Source organism: Pristiophorus japonicus, chromosome 2, assembly GCF_044704955.1.
Source record: "Pristiophorus japonicus isolate sPriJap1 chromosome 2, sPriJap1.hap1, whole genome shotgun sequence".
NCBI lineage: Eukaryota > Metazoa > Chordata > Chondrichthyes > Pristiophoridae > Pristiophorus > Pristiophorus japonicus.
The window spans coordinates 317,832,217-317,853,045 of record NC_091978.1 but is presented as its reverse complement, the minus strand read 5'-3'; the positions used below and the strand labels follow the sequence as shown (position 1 = coordinate 317,853,045).

Sequence of the window (20,829 nt, the reverse complement as noted above, 5' to 3'; positions counted from 1 at the left end):
TTTAATTTAGAAGAATTATTCAATTATATCGCTGCTTGTGTGCTACGAGCAACTCTCCTTTTTGGTTAGGTTGGTGGATGGGACACGACTGAGCATGGAGGGGTCCGGTCAGCTTTACCCAGACTGCTTGAGTCTCTCCGGCTGCTGTCAGTCACACAGTGACCAAGCCTGGACTGGGGGAAGAGCTGCACTGGCTCAATTTCTGCACTGGGACACTTTGGGACATTAGCTCCGGCCACACAGAGGTCTCCGAGCACAGCTCAAGGACACGGTGCCCCCTCCCATTACGGTTCCGAACTCACCAGCGGTCCTGATTTCTCCTCCCTCCCCAGCGGTCCTGATTTCTCCTCCCTCCCCACCCCCCTCGGGGACCTCCATCGATTCCAATAAACCACCTCCCTCACCGCGGGCGCCGAATGGCACGGCCCGTGGATGGGGCCTTTCCTGGAGATCGTATGACAAATGTTTGGTGTCGAGCATTATAGTTCCTAAGCACTATCTTTTAAAATATTTTCTCTGAACGTAGATGTTATAACCATGAATCCATTGGATAAAAACTGTATTAGCATATAACGTTAACGATGAATAGCATGAGGTGACTAATTATGGGTTACAATATATGCTGTGTTTCCGTAATAGTACCTAGTCAATTAGCTTATGCCACGCTCGTCACGTTTTCAGAGGAAGATATCTAAGAATCAGGCGGAATGGAGGCGGACCGGAGGAGGACCTGCTGAGCTGCACCCTCTCACTGATCTGGAGGAGCGTGCCGCAGCCTTAGTGGGCAGGCATAATCATTCTGCCACCCGATAGCTGGCATATCTCACAGATGACCTCCTTTCGGAATCGCAGCCTTCTAACGCACATTGTTATCCTTTATCCCTGTAAATGCGTTGGCTGTAACGTCTCCTCCTCCTCAGCAGTCTGCCACCTCTTTGGGCACATGCTGCTCTTCAATGGACCTTCTCCCATCTCTATTTTGCAGCATGCGAGTAGTCATCAATACTGGTTGAGAAATTACAGGCCCCATCACTATAAATCACTATAAATGCCCGAATCTGTCTTCTTAAATTGTCCTCAATAAATACAATATAAACTGGAAATTAACCACAATGAGATTAGATGATTGCCAAGATTCAAAAACGCCCTTAAAATCACTCTCAAATTACTTCTCCTGCTAACCACTTCAAGCAGCCTTTTATTAAAGATCCTCCGAGTTACAAAATGGCAAGCATATGGTCGAGTTAAGGTCAGGTGAGTGCAGCTTTTCTTGAGTGTCTTTTTGGGCCAGCAATCATTTGGGCGAAATGCCGAAAGTAGCGCTCGGCTATAATCGGGCACTAGTTTCCATTTTTTATCAAATATGGGCGATAGCCTGAATCTCAGCATTTTTTGGGGCGATGATTTGGCAAAAGTCTAGCCCTGAGTTTTTATGACTGATCTGTGTTGGTTGGCTTCATTCTGCCTGGACAAATGAAGGTTCTTGACTGGTCTGAATATACTGCGGTCAAGAAGGGGAACAGAGATAAAAGCTGGGGTTGCTAGTTCTAATCATTACTCAACTGTCCTGGGATTTCTGCTGAATGTGTATGGACAGTGGGAGGTTAGCGAACAGGAATATGATGGACTGCATAGTGAAAGAGTCCATCAGCTCATTGTTGATTCTCGCACATGAAGACGACGCTTGGATGAGGTGATGGACTGGTGTCAGCCAGCACCTGTGGAACTGTATCTTATCAATAGTGATATAATTGATGGCTCACCCTCTGACTCTTTTTACATTAACTTAGAGATTCACCAAGGCTCTGGCCTCTTTCTTCACTTATCATCCAACTCTATACACTCTTATATTAACAATTCTCTTCAATATTCTTCAGTTTGATTGTAAATACGAAGGGCAGGCAATCTCCAGTCCTCTCGAAAGATAGAAGTTGAATCATTACATATTGAATTTAAATGCCCTTCAACTTGATAATGGAAATCTTGTTTCTTTTAATTCTTTCAATACATGGTTTCTTCAGGTTTCTTGCACTGTTGCCCCTTCTACACGTATTGAAATTCTTGGCCTCGCTGTCTCCTGAGCCCCAAATGAAATACTCACATCTGCTCCATTGATGAAGCTGCCTCCAAGGAGCTCAATTATCTGTTTGGCACCAACCATTTATTTTTCTCTCATTATGTCTTAACTTCCTATAAATCCCAAGTCCATGTTATTGTCTTCCTAACACAGATGAGACTGCACACAGGGAGGTTAAAATAACAGTGACCTCAGTCGTTATTAAGACACACACGTGAGGAACAGGGCTTACGGGCCGGCTTATATACAGTGCTCCCAAGGGATGCTGGGATCCCTTGGAACTTCAGGGGATGCACTCCCTGGTGGCGGAACATGGGAGTGCATGCTTTACAGATACACATCACTCCCCTGCAAAGTCAAAGTGAAAACTATTTACAAGATGAGGCGGTCGGGAGCCTTTCTTTCCCTGGTGGACCGCCTCGGTACAAATGTCTGTTCTGGTGTGTTGGCTGTGCCCTCGCTAGGCTGGCATGTTGTCGGCCCTGCAGGGCTGCTAGGTGAACCTGGCCTTGCTGGGCTGATGGGTTCAATTTCCTGGTCCGGGGTGGTGTCGTTAATCCTTTGGGTGTGTGTTGTGGGCTCGAAAAAGGTGGTGTCTGCTGTGGGTTGTTCAGGACAGTCTGTGAACCGCAGCCTCGTTTGGTCCAGGTGCTTTCTGCAAATTTGTCCATTGTCTAGTATGACTATAAACACCCAACTTCCTTCTTTAGCTATCACCATGCCCGCGATCTACTTGGGACCATGTCCACAGTTTAGCACATACACAGGGTCATTCAGATCAATTTCCCATGACACAGTCACGTGACCATCGTTTACATTTTGTTGCTACCGCCTGCTCTCTATCTGATCATGCAGGTTGGGGTGAACCAGCGAGAGGCTGGTTTTAAGTGTCCTTTTCATGAGTAGCTCAGCCGGGGGCACCCGGGGTCTCGGGCGGTAGCTGAGCAGTACTCGGGACAGGCGGGTTTGGAGTGAGCCTTCTGTGACTCGTTTAAGGATCTGTTTGATTGTTCGCTCTGCCTGCCCATTAGAGGCTAGTTTAAACGGGGCCGAGGTGACATGTTTAATCCCATTGCAGGTCATGAATTCTATAAATTTGGCACTGGTGAAACATGGCTCGTTGTCACTGACCAGAATGTCAGGCAGGCCGTGGGTGGCAAACATGGCCCTCAGGCTTTCAATGGTGGCGGTGGCGGTGCTTCCCAGCCTAAAATGAGCCCGTTGCGTAGAAGTTTAAAGCAACCTGGACAGTGATAGACAATGCTGTCTTTGCCTTGCTTTGAGGCTGCAGCAGCTAATATCTCTCAATGATAACCTCCTTGGTGAAGTAAAGGCACCTCATGCCCTACTTCTTTCTCAAGTTGAGGTAGGAGAAGCGGTCCTTGAAGACCCTTTGCGGATATGGCCTCGCGCTGAGTGCCTTACTCCTTCTCCTTCCTTTTCTGGCAGCTTGACTTGCTCTACAGTGTCCCCCTTCCCAATTAGGTTCTATCCTAAGAGGTAGCCTACCAGACCACCCATGTCTGTGGCCAACTTATTTGGCAATATAGAAGAGTATTAAGGCAGTACATAAGACTGCAAGACTAGCCAGATCAATCCCTGTAGATTACTGAAACTTTCAACAACTCTACATCTCACCCAAAAACACATCCAACTCGAACCTGTACGTACTGCATGATCCCTTTAAATAGCACTGGGGGGGGGGGGTGTGTCCTTCATGCTGTTTATTGTCACGTTCTGCTGAGCAAGGTAAAGCATTGGTTTCATTGTTCAACAGCACCTGCCAAACTCACGATCTTCACCACTTAAAAGGACAGCAGCAGCAGGTGCATGGGAAACACAATAACCTCCAAGCTTCCTTCCAAGTCACACCATCCCGGCTTGGACATTTTTCGCCATTCCATCATCGTTGCTAGGTCAAGATCCTGGAACACCTTACCCAACAGCACTATGGGTGTATACATTGTGGGCCACCCCAACCTGCAAGAGAACATCTCCGCAGATCAGGGCTATAAAAAGAGCTGGAGCGCCAGGCCCTGGGACATAGGGGCCCACCCCGACCTGCGAGAGAACATCTCCGCAGATCTGGGCTATAAAAAGAACTGGAGCACACCACTGCAGCTTCAGCGCGAGCCGACACAAATGTGCGACGGCTTCGAGCTGGGCGATGTCATCAGGATCCAGGTCCTGGTACAGTAGAGGAGTGGGAAGGTCGTGGCGGACTTGCGACGAGTGAGTGATCGGGGCGGAGGAGTGATGAGGGATCGTGACTGAGATTTGGCGGGTGATCATAACGGAGGTTCGCCAAATGTTTGGTGCGGCGGGAGATCGTGGCGGAGGTGCGGCGAATGTTTATGGCGGAGGAGCGGCGAGAGATCGTGGCAAAGGTGCGGTGAATGAGGGTATGGGGCCCAGAAGAGCCGAGGGCCCAGGGGCAGCATGGGCCAGCCCACACTGCGATATCTGTGCGCACTAGGTCCGTGCAGCAGACCCATCGTCCTGGTTAACCCTTGCCACTGGATAAAGGCCTAGCTTTGTTAAGCCCGTGTGGTGGCTGGTGTGCAACGGTCATCAGAAGTTAAAACATCCACGCACGGGCATCTTCCACTCCCTCAATTGGAGTTCAGGACTGGAACATCAGATCCTTTATTGAAACATCTCTGCACTCATGTGGAAGCAAGTCATCCTCGTTCGAGGGACCGCCTATAATGATGATGAAGGGTGTACCTTCGACACATGGACGGCAGTAGTTCAGCAAGGTTCATCACCACCTTCTCAAGGGCAACTAGAGATGGGAAATAAATTCTGGCCTTGCTATCAACACCCTTATCCTGAGAATGAATCAAAAAAAGAATTGCAATAGCTCAATTTACATATCTGAGTGATATAGCGTGTGATCCCAGGTTCAGATGATTTGTATATTCCAATTAACCTCCCTATGCCTAGTCAAAGATAAGCAACTACAATAACATGTATTTATATAGCGCCTTTAACATAGTGAAACCTCCCAAGGTGTTTCACAGGAGTAGTAGGAGACAAAAAAATTGACACTGAGCCACATAAGGAGAAATTAGGGCAGGTAGCCAAAAGCTTGGTCAAAGAGGTAGGTTTTAAGGAGCATCCTGAAGGAAGAAAAAGGTAGAGAGGTTTAGGTAGGGAATTCCAGAGTTTAGGTCCTTGACAATAGAAGGCACTGCCATCAATGATTGAGCGATTATAAATCAGGGATGCTCAAGAGGGTAGAATTAGAGCGCAGATATCTCAGTGGGGGGTTGTGGGGCTGGAGGAGATGAGACATAGGGAGTGGCGAGGCCATGTAAGGATTTGAAAACAAAGATGAGAATTTTAAAATCGAGGGAAGGGTGAGGCCATGGAGGAATTTGTAAACAAGGATGAGAATTTTGAAATTGGAGCGCTGCTTAACCGGAAGCCAATGTAGGTCAGTGTGCATAGAGGTGATGGGTGAGCGGGACTTGGCGTGAGCTACGACACGGCCAGCCAACTTTTGGATCACCTCTAGTTTATGTAGGATAGAAGGTGGGAGGCCGGCCAGGAATGCGATGGAATAGTCAAGTCTGGAGGTATCAAAGGCATGGATGAGGGTTTTAGTAATAGATGAGCTGAGGGAAGGACGGAAACGGGCAATGTTACGGAGGTGGAAACAAGCGATCTTAGTTATGCTGCGGATATGTGGTCGAAAGCTCATTTCAGCATCAAATGTGACACCAAGATTACGAACAGTCTGGTTCAGCCTCAGACAGAAGTTGGGGAAAGGGATGGAGTCAGTGGCTTCGGTCTTCCCAATATTTAATTGGAGAAAATTTCTGCTCGTCCAGAACTGGATGTCGGACAAACAGTCTGACAATTTAGAGACCTTGGAGGAATCGAGAGAAGTGGATATGAGGTAGAGCTGGGTGTCATCAGTGTATATGTGGAAACAGACACTGTTTTCGGATGATGTTGCCAAGGGGCAACATGTAGATGAGAAATAGGAGGGGACCAAGGATAGATCCTTGGGGAACACCAGAGGTAACGATGCGGGATCATCTGCTACGATTAGATAGATAAGAATGGAACCAGGTGAGTGCAGTCCCACCCAGCTGGACGATGATGGAGAGGCGTTGGAGAAGGATAGAGCGGTCAACCATGTCAACGGCTGCAGACAAGTCAAGAAGGTCGAGGAGGGATAGTTTGCCTTTGCCACAGTCACAAAGGATGTCATTTGTGACTTTGATGAGAGCCGTTTCAGTAGAGTGGCAGGCGCGGAAACGGGATTGGAGTGATTCAAACATGGAGTTGCGGGCAAGCTGGGCACGGATTTGGGAGGCGACAACATGTTCAAGGACTTTGGAGAGGAAAGGGAAGTTGGAGATGGGGCGGATCTAGGGCTGTTTTTTTTGAGGAGAGGGATGATGACGGCACATTTGAGGGAAAGGAGACAGTACCTGAGAAGAGAGAACCGTTAACAATGTCAGCTAACATGGGAGCCCAAAAAGTTGGGGGGGGGGGGGTCAGCAGTTTGGTGAGAATAGGGTCAAGGAAGCAGGAAGTGGGTCTCATGGACAAGATGAGCTCGGAGAGATCATGAGGAGAGATTGGAGAGAAACTGGAGAAAGATGTGAAGTCATGATTAGGACTAGAGCAGGGGCAATCCGTGGAGGAATTTCGGCCTGGTGGGCTAGGAGAAGGAAGGGAAGAGGCAGAGGCAGCTGAATAACTTCAATCTTAGAGACAAAGAAGTCCATGAGCTCCATAAGCAAATTAAATGAATTACCAGAGTGTTGGAAATAAATATTAAAAATAAGTACTTTTCTGAGTTGAAATATGAAACCTTTCTATCCTTTCACATGGGCCTAGAACCTTCTCCTTAGTTTCTAAAAAAAAATTGCTATTTAACTCTTTATATTTATTTAATACAGGAACAATAAACTGTTCAGGTAGGATATTGGTATGTGAATGGAAACACTGACCAATGTACAGATATCTCGCTATTAAATGAAGGCATCACCACCGAACTATCTGAAATAATTTTATGCCCAGAAAACCGTAAATAATTCCTTTATCACACCTGAAATTTGAATAACTCTGGGTACGCCAGAGTCTAAATCTTCTGCAGCTCCACCTTGTGTTGTGAAAGTTACATTTAATGTTTGCTGAGGTGTCTTTGGAGATATGTTCTTCTTCAAAATCTGAGCAAAACTAGGTTCTCCCGAACCCTTACGCCAGGCACTGTCACTGGACATTCTGAAATAAAAACCACAGAACATAGACATGCGTAAATAGGAACAGATACCAACAGTACTTGTTGCAAACTAAGAAAAAAGGAAATCCAAGTGTGCATTCATGCATGTTTGTACTATCATCCATCGTAGCAAATATTTAGGCATGCTAAATATATTCAGCCCTAGGAGGCAGATTGACAATGTTGGTAAGTATAAGAAATTAAAAGGGGCTTCCCCAGTGACTCAGCAAATTTATCCAGTGAGTCGGGAAGGTTGTTATACCAGCTAAGTAGCTGGATTCCTTGATGTTCAAATGCAACTTTTTGTACCAGATTAGAAATTGCTGGTTAAGAATTAAGGCAGGTTTCACAGCAAATGAAATGGAAGATTTGAAAATTGCTCTATCCCCACCCCCTCCTGGGATTTAAATTCCTCAGAATCATACTCTTCCAGTACAGGAGGCCGCCATTAGGACCATCGTGCTGGTGCCGGATCTTTGAAAAAGCTGTCCAATTTAGTCCCATACCCCAGCTTTTTCCCCATAACCCTGCAAATTAGTTCTCTTCAAATACATGTCCAATTACCTTATGAAAGTTACTATGAAATCTAATTCCACCACGCTTTCAGGTAGAGCGCACCAGATCTTAACACTGTGAAAAATCTTATTTCCCACCTAGTTCTTTTGCCAATTATTTTAAATCAATGACCTGTGGTTGCTGACCCACTTTCAAAGGAAATAGTTTCTCCATACTTACTCTTATCAAAACCCCTCATATTTTTGAATACCTCTATTAAGTCATCCCTGAACCTTCTCTGCTCTAAGGAGAACCATCCCAGCTTCTCAAATCTCTCCACATAACTGAACTCACTCATTCTTGGTATCATCCTGGTAAACCCCCTCTGTACCCTCTCCAGGGCCTTGACATCTTTCCTAAAGTGTGGTGCCCAGAATTCTACATAATACGTCAGCTGAGGCCTAACCAGTGGTTTGGCTGGAGTTATTTGTTTTTATATTCAATGCCCCTATTTACAAGGTCAAGTATCCCACATGCTTTCTTAACTACCTGAACAACTTGCCCTGCCACCTTCAATGATTTGTGAATATGCATCCACAGTTCCCTCTGCTGTTGCACCACCCTCAAAATACAGGTACAACGTCTGAAATCCGGAATCCTCGGGAGTGAGTCCATGCCGGTTTTTGGGCTTTTCTGGATTTCAGACAAGAAAATCAATAGTCTGAAATCTGGAATCCTTGACTGAATCTGTGCCGGGATTTTGAGCAGCGAGGTCCGAAATCCAGCAAAATCCAAAATCCGACACCGATTCAGTCGAGGATTCCAGATTTCAGACTATTGATTTTCTTGTCTGAAATCCGGAATCCTCGATTGAATCCATGCCAGATTTCGGCCTTTGCCGCTTCAAGTCGCTCCGTGCCGCCCACCAATTCACGCCACCGCACCTTTTACTGATAAGAAGCCTCCTTATTCCTCCTACCAAACTAAACCACCCCACTGTTGGCCGCCTCAAAAATGTCTGGTTTTCAGACAATAATTCTGGATTCCGAACGACTCCATCTGTGATGCGCAAAATGTCTGGTTTTCGAACTATTCCGGTTTTCGGAGTTCCAGATTCGGGACGTTGCACCTGTAGTACAATTTAGATTATACTGCCTCTCCATGTTGTATCTCCCAAAGTGCATCACTTCACACTGATCCACAGTAAATTGCATCTGCCACGTGCCTGCCCATTTCAACAGTATGTATATGTCCTCCTGAAATCTGCTACTATCCTCTGCACTATTTACTACTTTGCCAAGTTTCATCCGCAAACTTTGAAATTGTACTCCGTATAAAGTCCGGGTTATTTATATACAAGAAAAGCAATCTTCCTAATCCTGCATACTTCCCTCCAGTCAGAAAAACATCCATTCACCACAACTCTTGTCTCCTATCCCTTAGCCAATTTCATACCCAAGTTACCACTGTCCCTTTAATACCATGTGCTTCTAATTTCAGAATAAGTTTGTCATGTGGTACCTTATCAAATGCTTTTTGAAAGTCCATTATACAACATCGACTGCACTACCTTCATCAACCTTCTGTTACTCATCAAATAACTCAATCAGGTTAGTCAAACACCATTTGCCTTAAATAAACCCATGCTGGTTATCCCTTATTAACCCATAATTCTCTAAGTGAGAATTAATTTTGTCCTTGACAAGGGACTCAATCAGTCTCACTAGACTGATTGGCTTGTAGTTATCCCTCTACCCTTTTTGAACATGGGTGTAACATTTGCAATCCTCCAGTCCTCTGGCACCATTCCCATATCCAAGGAGGATTAAAAGATTGAGGTCATAGCTTCTTCTATCTCCACCCTAGCTTCTCTCAGCAACCTAGGATGCATTTCATCTGGACTGGGTGTCTCAGCGGCAATAATAAGTAGGAACAAATTATTTCAGTTATATTGTAAGATGAAGACTATCCGTGTTTTTGGAACAATAAGAATTCTTGCATTTTCCAATGACAGCTCTTGTCATTTCTACCCCCAACCACCCAGTCACTGGTACCAAAAAATGAAACTTAACATTTTTTGCTTTTCTTCTCAACTTTCCAATTTTCACTTTCACTTTGACATTATCAAGCAGATCAAACTACCTATAACAATTTCTCTTTTCAATCAATCGTATCTACTACACCTACACTCTTGACTTTCACAGTGAATGCTGTCATTTTTTTTAAGTAATCGCACTGACTTCTGGAAGTTTTGAATTTAAAAAAAAACTTGTTGAGTAATACAAGGGCTTCTTCTTGCACAAATGATGTAGATAATGGAATGGACCTAGCAAACTCGAACCATTTCCAGACCATTAATGTATTTAGTATTTGTATATCATTTGCATTCATTTCCGAGATTTTTTCAAACAATAAATCAATCTAATTTCTACTTATTTGTTGAATTTATGCCTATCTACTGCAAGAATTATTGCCAGTATTTTAACATTGAGGACAGTCAATGAGGTAGCAATTCTACAAGATATTAATGAAACCAACATTTTCTTTTTCCAAGTCTTGTCTAGATGCAATATGTCCATCCTAAATAGCAATAATCAGATTAAAATTTAAAACATTTTACAGTTTTGAGATGGAAGTCCTAGAAACATAAATCCTCAGGGATGAATGACATTTATCCTGATTATTAAGGAAAAGGGATAACATTTGAGATGCTGATGGTCATTATGCCATTAGTTTTAAATCAGTACCTGGTAAAATAATGAAATGAACTATCAGGAGCAAATTGTATGATGATAAGCTGGTAAGTAGCAGCCAGCATGGATTCAGAAGGGGTAAATCCTGCTCGATAAATCTCCATGTTTTTTTGGAGACAACAACCATCTCAAGAGTTCTATAGAATTCCCTACATGATATATCTAGACTTTCAAACAGCATTTAACAACGGTCTGTTCAGAAAAGGTGGCATTCAAGTAAAACCTAGAATGTATAATAAATTGGTTGAAAGGAGACTGCTCGAGATTATGTTGAATGGAACCCCTACTGCTTCTAATTTGCATCAACTGCTTTGATTCAGAAGCTTAATGCAAATTGGTAAAGGAGGAAAAATAAATGAGTACTCCATGAGTGGCACTGAAATAGCGAAAGATGGATTTGAGAGATTTAGAGTTTTTGTAGTCAATTACTGTTTAAGAGCAATAAAGAAAACAAATTGAATGCAGAATATATAGCCAAAACAAGAGAGTCAAAGTTATGCTTAAACTCCATAATGCTTTGGTCAGACCAGTCCTGGTCACCAAGATATAAAGGAGATATTTAAGCCCTGGAAGAAGGCAGAAGAGTAATAAAGCTGTTTCTTCCTGTCAGTGGGCTGAGCTATGAAGAAAAACTGGAGTAACCTGTGCTTTTCAACTTTGAAAGCAAGTGATTTTATAGAGGGATAGTAAAAGTAAATACAGAATATTACTTCAAGGCAAACTGACATGGCGATAATAGGTTCAAATTAACTAATTTAGGACTGATTTCAACTTGTTCACACAAAGTGTAATTAATACATGGAATTAACCTCTGGGTAGGACAGTGAAACTCTGGAATAATTAAAGAAACCATTGGAAGTTATGCTGGGCATTTAGGATCTTTCTGGATGGATGAATTAATATTCACACAATAGTCTCCCTCATCTCGACTGACATTGTGAATGGCTTTGTAAATTTTCAGCTATTTATTCTGCCATCTGAAAGTGTGAATACAATGTTTAATTATTAATTTTCTAGATGGTGGGCTTTTCTCTAACTTCCAATAAATCAGTGACTAAGCACAACTATCTCGCTACGCATCCTCCAAACTAAGGCATGTAAACACTAAGTACAATCTGGTGGGGGTGGGGAGAGGTGGGTGGAGGGCAGTGATTGTTAAATGCTCCTATCCAACTAAATGGTGAACTTGGAGATGTCCAAACAAATATGAAAGAATGCAAATAGGTTATTAATTTTGTGAACCTTTACTCTTGCATACATGTGATAAGTAAAATGCATACATTGAGTGGCTATAATACTGATTACTCAGGTGACATCATGTTAGAGCTGTTGGTCAGGATGATAGACAGCAGCTGGATAAATGCAAGTACAGGAAATTATAAGCCAGTTATTCTTAACTCAGTTGCGGGTGTCAAATCCATAACATGGGCTTGGGCTAAATCAAGATTGATTTATGAAGGTTAGGTCATTCTTGACTTTTTAAAAACTGAGGGCAAGAATTTCCACTGGGATTGCTGCCGCCCAATTTTTAGCTGCATTCCGGCGGTTGCATCTTTTGAACCACCGGAATACCGTTGCTGCGCACTCCTGCGATTTTCGAGTCTCGGCGGTGGCGGTAGCAGAGGGCCTAAAAGTCGGCGATCTGCTTGCCTTACTAAAGGCAAACAGCCCCTCTAGAAAACGTGCAATTTTTTCTTCTCTGCGCATGCGCGGGCATTCTCCTGCGATTTCGGGGTCAAAGCTGACCCTGTGCATGTGCAGAGTTGGACATTTTGAAAGTGCAGAGATGGGTCGATTTGAGAGAGAAGAGCTGTTTAATAAGATTTGTTTATAAAAGAATTTAGAAGATTATTTTCAGTAGTAATTGATAATAACTTAATAGTACATCATAAAAAATAAGAAATATTTAAATTTAAATATAAAAAAAAAATCAGTAAAAATAAGATGGAAAAACAAGCTATGGAAGTGGAGGGGGAGGTAGGTGGGAGGAGGAGAAGGGGGGCCATTCTTTTCTCTGAAGAAGCCCACAAAGTGGAGGCCCGCTGGGATCAACTAACACGGCGTGGGCGAGGAAAACCTGCACCAAATGTGTTATCAAAGGTTATGGCGAGAGATCAATGAGGCGGTATCATCAGTCGCGCCCGTGATGCGTGGGCCGAACCAGTGCCGCAAATGGTGGAATGACATCGTTGGGTCTGCGAGAGTAAGTATTAAGTTATATCATGCACTGACTAATTACTTTTTAGTGTCATGTTTTATTATGTTGTAAAGCTTGGTTACATTTTTAATTTCCCATCATCGATCTCATTGTATTATTTTGTGTGTTCATCATGCAACACTTGCATGCTAACAGAACTTAAATGGTGCACTCGTTGATAAAAAGGACTGGGGACGGTTAATTGGAGATGTCTATGTTATATGTGTGTGTGTGTGTGTGTGTATGTGTTCCGTATTAGTAGCTGTGAAATTAGTTTACACATTTTTTGTCACCTTTGCAGAAAATATTAGCTGGCAATAGGGCAGAGCTCCGCAAAACTGGCGAATGTCCGCCGAAGACTCTCCAATTAACAGACCTAGAGGAACATGCTACAGCCGTGACGGGAGCGTATGATCATGCCGCCACGTATGTTGCCAAACCGATTCTGGCAGAGGGCAAGTCTGCAATATCCGTGGCCTGTAATGCGGTCATGTAATCCAATGTTATGGCAATATAATGTAGACTGTAATGTAATGCTGGGAGCACGAAATGTTGTTAATTCTGACATGAATTTTTGGTTGATCACACGGTCACTTGGAAAACAACTACTGTTTAGGACTCAAGTTTTGTTATGTCATGTAGTTTCTGTCTACTTTGCTTATGATAGTTTCATGTAATGATTCTTGGTAATATATGTTTGTTCGCCATATAAGCATGCGCAAATTGAATTTTCCCCTTTAACCTGTGACCCCAACCCTCTCCTTCCCTGTCGCCAACCATTAATGTTATGTTTTTACAGTCAACACTCAACAAGCTCCCCGCTGGAGTGGAACTAAACTATAGAACCAGTGGGAACCTGTTCTACCTTTGTCACCTCCAGGCCAGATCCAAGACCACCCCATCCTCGGTCATCGAGCTACAGTGTGCGGACGACGCTTGCGTTTGCGCACAGAGGCTGAACTCCAAGTCATCGTCAACATCTTCACCAAGGCATACTGGGCCTTACACTAAACATCCGTAAGACAAAGGTCCTCCACCAATCTGACCCCGCCACACAACACTGCCCCCCAGTCATCAAGATCCACGGCGCAGCCCTGGACAACGTAGACCACTTTCCATACCTCGGGAGTCTATCATCAGCAAGAGCAGACATCGACGACGAGGTTCAACACCGCCTCCAGTGCACCAGCGCAGCCTCCAGCTGCCTGAGGAAGAGTGTGTTCGAAGATCAGGCCCTCAAATCTGGCACCAAGCTTTTGGTCTACAGGGCTCCTCCTGTATGGCTCAGAGACATGGACCATATACAGTAGACATCTCAAATCGCTGGAGAAATACCACCAGCGGTGTCTCCGCAAGATCCTGCAAATCCCCTGGGAGGACAGACGCACCAATGTTAGTGTTCTCGATCAGGCCAACATCGAAGCACTGACCACACTCGACCAGCTCCGTTGGGCGGGCCATATTGTTCGCATGCCCGACACAAGACTCCCAAAGCAAGCGCTCTACTCGAACTCCTACATGGCAAGCAAGCCCCAGGTGGGCAGAGGAAACGTTTCAAGGACACCCTCAAAGTCTCCTTGATAAAGTGCAACATTCTCACCGACACCTGGGAGTCCCTGGTCAAAGATCGCCCTAAGTGGAGGAAGAGCATCTGGGAGAGCACTGAGTACCTCGAGTCTCGTCACTGAGAGCATGCGGAAAACAAGCGCAGGCAGCGGAAGGAACATGCAACAAACCAGACTTCTCACCCATCCTTTCCTCCAAGGACTGTCTGTCCCACTTGTGACAGAGACTGTAATTCCAGTATTGGACTGTTCAGTCACCTGAGAACTCACTTTTGGAGTGGAAGCAAGTCTTCCTCGATTTCGAGGGATTGCCTATGATAATGTTTTTGCAATTGCACAGGTGGAGCCGCCTGCCCCTCCCAGAGGAGTCATTGGAGGGAATGAGAAATGAAGAGATGGTGGTGGAAGAGATGATGATGCAGGAGCAGGAGAACACTCCTCAAAACTTTGTCATGGTGGTGGTGCAGGAAGAGGGAGAGGTGGCGGGACTTGAAGGGTTCTTTCTACCTGCGGCCACCGGTTCCTCATCGGAATCCAACTTTCCTGGATTCCGGTCCGAGGAAGCGGGACCAAGCGGCATGCAGCGGTGCACACCGACCTCCATGCTGAATCCGCGGCGGCTGATCCGGCAAGGTGGGAACGCTGCGAGACAGGCAGATGCGAACCCGGACATGGTATGACTGTCCAGGATGAGCATCAACTTGAGTCAAGAACTCCTCCAAGTCATTGCTGGGTTTGTCCACAAACAATGCAGCTTTAGCAGCCCGTCAATCGGAGGACATGGCACAGCTGATTGCAGCAGTGAGGGAGAATACCCAGACCGTCAATGCCAATGCTATGCGACAATCGACAGTCATGGGATTATAGCACTGCACCCCAAGGTGCCATATCACCTATGGCGACAGCACCTGATTGTCTGGAGGAACTAGTTTTAGGAAACACAACTTTAAATGTGTGATTGCCGGTGTCCTTGGTAACTGTACTGTTCAGGTTTTACTGTTCGCCACATATTAAGTTTTTAATACAGCTATTAGAAACCAACCCACCTGTTGGGGGAAAAAAATCCAAAATACCACAGAAAATGTGGGAAAACACAATAGTCAGTGAAAATTTACAACAAGAAAAGACAGTTTATTGTGCTTTGGATGTGTCCCCTTCACTGAAACTGAAAAATAAATTTAAAAATCTCTCTTTCATAAGGTGTAGTATTTTCTGGTAATCATATGCAGATTGTCATTTGTTAAATCTGCAGTGATTTAACAATTTGTCAAGGTTTCAACTCGTGTCCAGTAACTCCCCCCACCCACCAATGCTCAAACAGCCTGTTAACACTAACTATCTAGGCTTACACATGAGAATGTCCTCTTGGCTGAGGCAGAGTAGATGGTTCACTGTACCCGCGGGGTACTCCAGCAAGATTCAACATTTTCAGAACAGAAAGGGAGGGGGGGAAGGGGAGGGGATTGCATAGTAGTAACTCCATCTTTATTCAGGGCAGATTTTGCAATCGAATAAAATTAAATCAGCCGAACCTTGCAAATTCAGGGGAGATATTTTGAAGTAATAGAATTTTACTGAACAAGACACTAATGTTCTCCAAATTGTGAGTGAGTGGCAACAGTTGGGAACCCTGCAAAAGCAAGGGAGGGTTTCTATAAGATTGCAGGGTAATAATATTTCTTTGAAAGCATGGCAAAATAAAACAGAAATCAGGAAACAATTTGAAGAAGCCAGAAATTTAAACCTCAGTTGCAATATTTTCTATGAGGCCTCGAGATTGCTGGGCCCCACTGATTATCGTTTGTTTCTGATCAAATGCTCCTGTTTCTTCTTGTCCTCATTCAATATATATTGGGAGTGAAAGCCACCCCCCCCCCCCCCCACCCCAACAGAGGGGGAAAAAATGGTGGCATAACACTGAGACAAAGTACCTTAAAAAATGGGTGGTTCCGATCCTGAGCGATAACGGGCGGTTAAAAACAACATTTTTAGGGAAATTAGCGCTGCATGGGAATTTTGTTCCGATTTTTGGGCAGGAAACGTCAGTAAGCGATGTGCAGCAACGCCGGCGGTAATCGTAGGCCGAAATTACCGCCAGTGATAATCGGGAGTAAAATAGGTGTCAAACAGGCAGTAATGTGCCTTTTTGGCAAAAACAGGCAGTAACTGGGCAGTCATCCAGCAACCCCAGTAGAAATTCCAGCCCTGAATTTCTTGAAAAAAATCATCAGAGTGCTTAGGGAAAGGGCATGTTGTCGATGTATATGTGGATTTTCAAAAAGCATATGCTGAGGTACCACAAACAAAACTATGGCACAGGATATTAAAAAATAGCAGTATAAAAATAAATCTCTGGGCAATAGAAAGCAAGTAGGAGCAAATCAATATTTTTCAAATTGTTGAGCATATTTTGTGTGTTTTGCTTGTATAATGTGTTTCTACACATCAAAGTGCTATGTGTACAATTAAGTCAAAGTGTACTCCAAAGCCCAGGAAAATGCACCAAATTAAATGTCAAAAATCAGTTTGTTTTAGAGGAGCATACTTCCCTAGAAAGAAAATATTGTGCATGATATGCATTGTGCCTACTTCTAAAAATGGCCCTACAACACTGCTTACAAGCAAACCAAGCACTGAGTTTATTTATAGAGGGATAGAATTTAAAAGTAGTTAAGTAATGCTAAACATTGTATCAAACCTTGGTTAGACCACATTTGGTCACCATATTATAGAAAGGATATAGAGGTACTGGAAAGGGTGCAGAGATTTACGAGGATGATACCAGAAAGGCAAGGGTATACCTAATCAGAACAGATTGGGGTTTTCCCTTGAAAAAAGGCTAAGGCGTGACTCAATAGAGGTCTTTAAAATTATGAAAGGTTTTGATAAGAGTAAATACAGAATGTTTCCACTTGTGGGGAACAGCATAACTAGAGGTCATCAATATAAGATAATCACCAACAAATCAAATACAAAATGCATTAGAAACTTCTTTACCCAAAGTGGTGAGAATATGGAACTCGCTACCACAGAGTAGTTGAGGCAAATAGTAAAGATGCATTTAAGGGGAGGCTAGCTAAGCATTTGAGGGAGAAGGGAATCGAGGGTTATGCTGATAGTTAATCAGGAATGGCGGGAGAACATAAACGCAGCATGGACTGATTGAGGCGAATGGCCTGTTTCTGTGCAGTATATCCCATGTAAGTTTCTACCCATTATGCTTGGGGCCCTAGGCCCGGGTATACAACATACCTGGGGCGTGATACCAGCACTATCAGCCTCTCATTGCGAGATGCAGATTGAGAAAGTGGTGCAATAAATATAAAACCACAAATATAACCCTTTGCCGCATCACGTCAGCACCTCCGTAAAACGACACACTGTAAAGTTTCAAAAACAGAAAAGCTCTGCACCAAACGTGTGACCACGATACTCTGCTCAGGGTGCACATGTCGCACTCCCCCACTCTGGCTTACAGCCACAGCATTATTTCTGTAAAGTTATCATCAGTCACTCACTCGGCCGTTACTCTCTCGCGCTCGCCGTTACAAACTGCCGCTCTCCGCAGAAACAGAAGCCAACCCGCTCAAGAAGCCAGTGCGCCTGCGCGGTTACGCGCCTCACGCCCCAGAGCGGGAAGCGAGCGGTTGGAATGGACACGTGGTATTTGATTACTCAGAGCCGTGGCGGGTCCGCGAGAGCGCCTCGCTGCTCAAGCCCGCCATGGTGGCTGGCTGAAGGCGAATTAAACTGCCCGACATCTGACGAAAGCTCCTCAGATGTGCTGCGTGACCTGTTGAACATTTACTGCAGTTTCTGTTTTAATTTTGCAACAGCCATCTCTTCATTATTATTTTTACCCTCCTCGAAAAAGAAAATGCATCTAGAATCACGCGTTTTTGATTAAAGGATTGTCTCTCCCTCTTAAATGTAAACACAGTTTTGTAAATGTCTTGATTTTGTAAAGGGAACGGTAGCATAGTGGTAATGTTACTGGACTCGTAATCCAGAGGCCTGGACTAATGATCCAGAGACATGAGTTTAAATTCCACCAATTAAAAAATCCCATTTAAAAGAAACTTCTTTACCCAGACAGTGGTGAGAATGTGGAACTCCCCATCACAGGTAGTTGAGGCAAATAGCAGAGATGTGTGTAAGGGGAGGCTAGATAAGCATATGAATTCATTAAATAAATCTGGAATAAAAAAGCTAGTATCAGTAATGCTGATCTGAAACTATAGGATTGTTGTAAAATACTAATGTCCTTTAGGGAAGGAAATCTGTCCTTGTCTGGTCTGGCCTATTTGTGACACCTCACCAGACCCACAGCAATGTGGTTGACTCTTAACTGCCCCTGAAATCGCCAAGCAAGCCACTCAGTTGCAACAAACCGGTATGAATAACAATAAGAATAAAACCGGACAGACCACCCGGCACTTGCTTCGGACGCGACAATGGAACACCCAGCCCAGTCGACCCTGCAAAGTCCTTCTCACCAACATCTGGGCACTTGTGCCAAAATTGGGAAAGCTGTCCCACAGACTAGTCAAGCAACAACCTGACAGAATCATACTTTTCAGACAATGTCCCAGACTCCCCCATCACCATCCCTGAGTATGTGCTGTCCCACCAGCAGGACAGACCCACCAGAGGTCGCGACACAGTGGTATACAGTGGGGAAGGGAGTGGCCCTGCGAGTCCTCAACATTGACTCCAGACCCCATGAAGTCTCATGGCTTCAAGTCAAGCATGGGCAAGGAAACCTCCTTGGACTTCATGTCAAACTGGCCTGAACCAAATGGAGAGAGTGCCCAAAAGGCAGCGGGTTCAGTGTTTGGGGCCCTTCTCACATGGGATATATTCAGCTCAGCACCAACATTTCTAAACGACTCCCTGGGCTCAATGTCAATAAAGGAGTTTTCATTGAATTATGGAAATTACGATATGAAAATCGGACTCATTTTAAGAGTGGAAGCTTGTCTTCCTCGTTATCGAGGGACTTCCTATGAAGATGATGGAAATTACGTCACAGAAGGTGGCCATTCAGCTCCCAATGCCGGTGCTCTCTTCTGTAACCCCATTTCCTTCCAGATCTTTTTTATATTCCTCCTTTTCAAATATTTACCCCTTCTCTTTTAAATTCAGTTTTAATCTCTACCTCAATAGTCACATGTGGTGAAGGATCCCAGGATCTAATAGCTTTCAATTCAAAAATATTTTTCCTCCCTTCCCCTATGGTGCTTCCAGTGAGACTCCTTGATTTCCGTTTCCACGTTTCCTATTTGCTCATCAGTGGAAACAGTCTTACGCTATTTACGCATAGTAAAGTCCCCAAGTTTCACTCACCCCTTTACTGGCTGCTCTTTCGCCCTGCTCCCACTCACCACTTTGGCGCTGCTGGTCCTGACTCAGCAGGAAATGTTGGTCTCCATGCCCAATCCCACCCATTCTGCCTCCCCACCCAAGCTACAATCCTCAAATCCCAGTCCACTTCTCTTTCCTATTCTTCAGTCACCTTCTCATTGACCTCCCATCCCTGATCCCCACTCCTCAGTATCCCTCTTTCCCTGAACTCTCACTTTCTAGTCGCCATCTCTCCCCGAGCACCCATTCCCCCTTCATCCTGATCCGTCCATTCCCCAGTCCCCTCTCACTGACCGCCCATCCCTCCCCCATTCCTCAGTCTACTTTTCTCCCACTGAGTCCTGATTCCCTGAGCCGGATTGTGGCGGGAAATTTAAAGTGCTGATCTCTCGGGCTGCTAGGCGGGAGAGGAATTGCCGATTTCTGGAAACAAAAGCAGGAATGTTGGCAAAACTACGAGCTAGTTGTCAGCCCAAATCTGGATGCTGTCAAAATTCTGCTATAGGCTGGAGGTGTTGTACTATGTCCTAAGTCAATTTTAGTATTCTGGATTAACTGTCAGGTAAAATGGCTTAAAGCAGCAGAAACGTGTTTATTTCTAAGCAGTTCAAGTTTAAACAGTCATGGATGTTATCTTAACATCATTTTTATTTTAAGCAGTATCTCCTAATATTGGTTCTCTTCCCTCCCCAGGGTGCTCCAAGCCACCAAAGAATGGATTGGTAAGATTTGTTTTATTTAGTTCCCCCATACTTTGAGTTCCTGTGATCAACCACAGCACCACAGCTCGAGGACCGAGGAGGAAACAGTATCAGTCATCTAAGGAAAAAGTTGCTGCCTTATACACTGAGTGCGGATTTTCTGCAAGCATTCAAATGAGAGTTGGATGACTGTCATCATCATAGGCAGTCCCTCGAAATCGAGGAAGATTTGCTTCCACTCTAAAAGTGAGTTCTTAGGTGACTGAACAGTCCAATACGGGAATTACAGTCTCTGTCACAGGTGGGACAGACAGTTGTTGAAGGAAAGGGAGGGTGGGACTGGTTTGCCGCACACTCCTTCCGCTGCCTGCGCTTGGTTTCTGCATGCTCTCGGGGTGAGACTCGCGGTGCTCAGTGCCCTCCCGGATGCACTTC

The 20,829-nt window shown here is 44.6% G+C and overlaps 1 protein-coding gene across 3 annotated transcripts in view; it reads right to left on the bottom strand.

Moving 5' to 3' along the window:
* adad1 (adenosine deaminase domain containing 1 (testis-specific)) overlaps positions 1 to 17,943 on the bottom strand; it is a 132,935-nt gene extending 114,992 nt beyond the window's left edge. For 2 of the 3 annotated variants that reach the window (XM_070871814.1, XM_070871818.1), the window contains exons 1-2: positions 17,848 to 17,943; positions 7,146 to 7,321 (exon numbers count right to left, since the gene is read on the bottom strand). In XM_070871814.1, the coding sequence (XP_070727915.1) occupies positions 7,146 to 7,320 (175 nt within the window). In that variant the 5' untranslated portion in view covers position 7,321; positions 17,848 to 17,943. The other variant, XM_070871817.1, reaches the window with a different exon arrangement.
* Between the last annotated feature and the right edge of the window lie 2,886 nt (positions 17,944 to 20,829).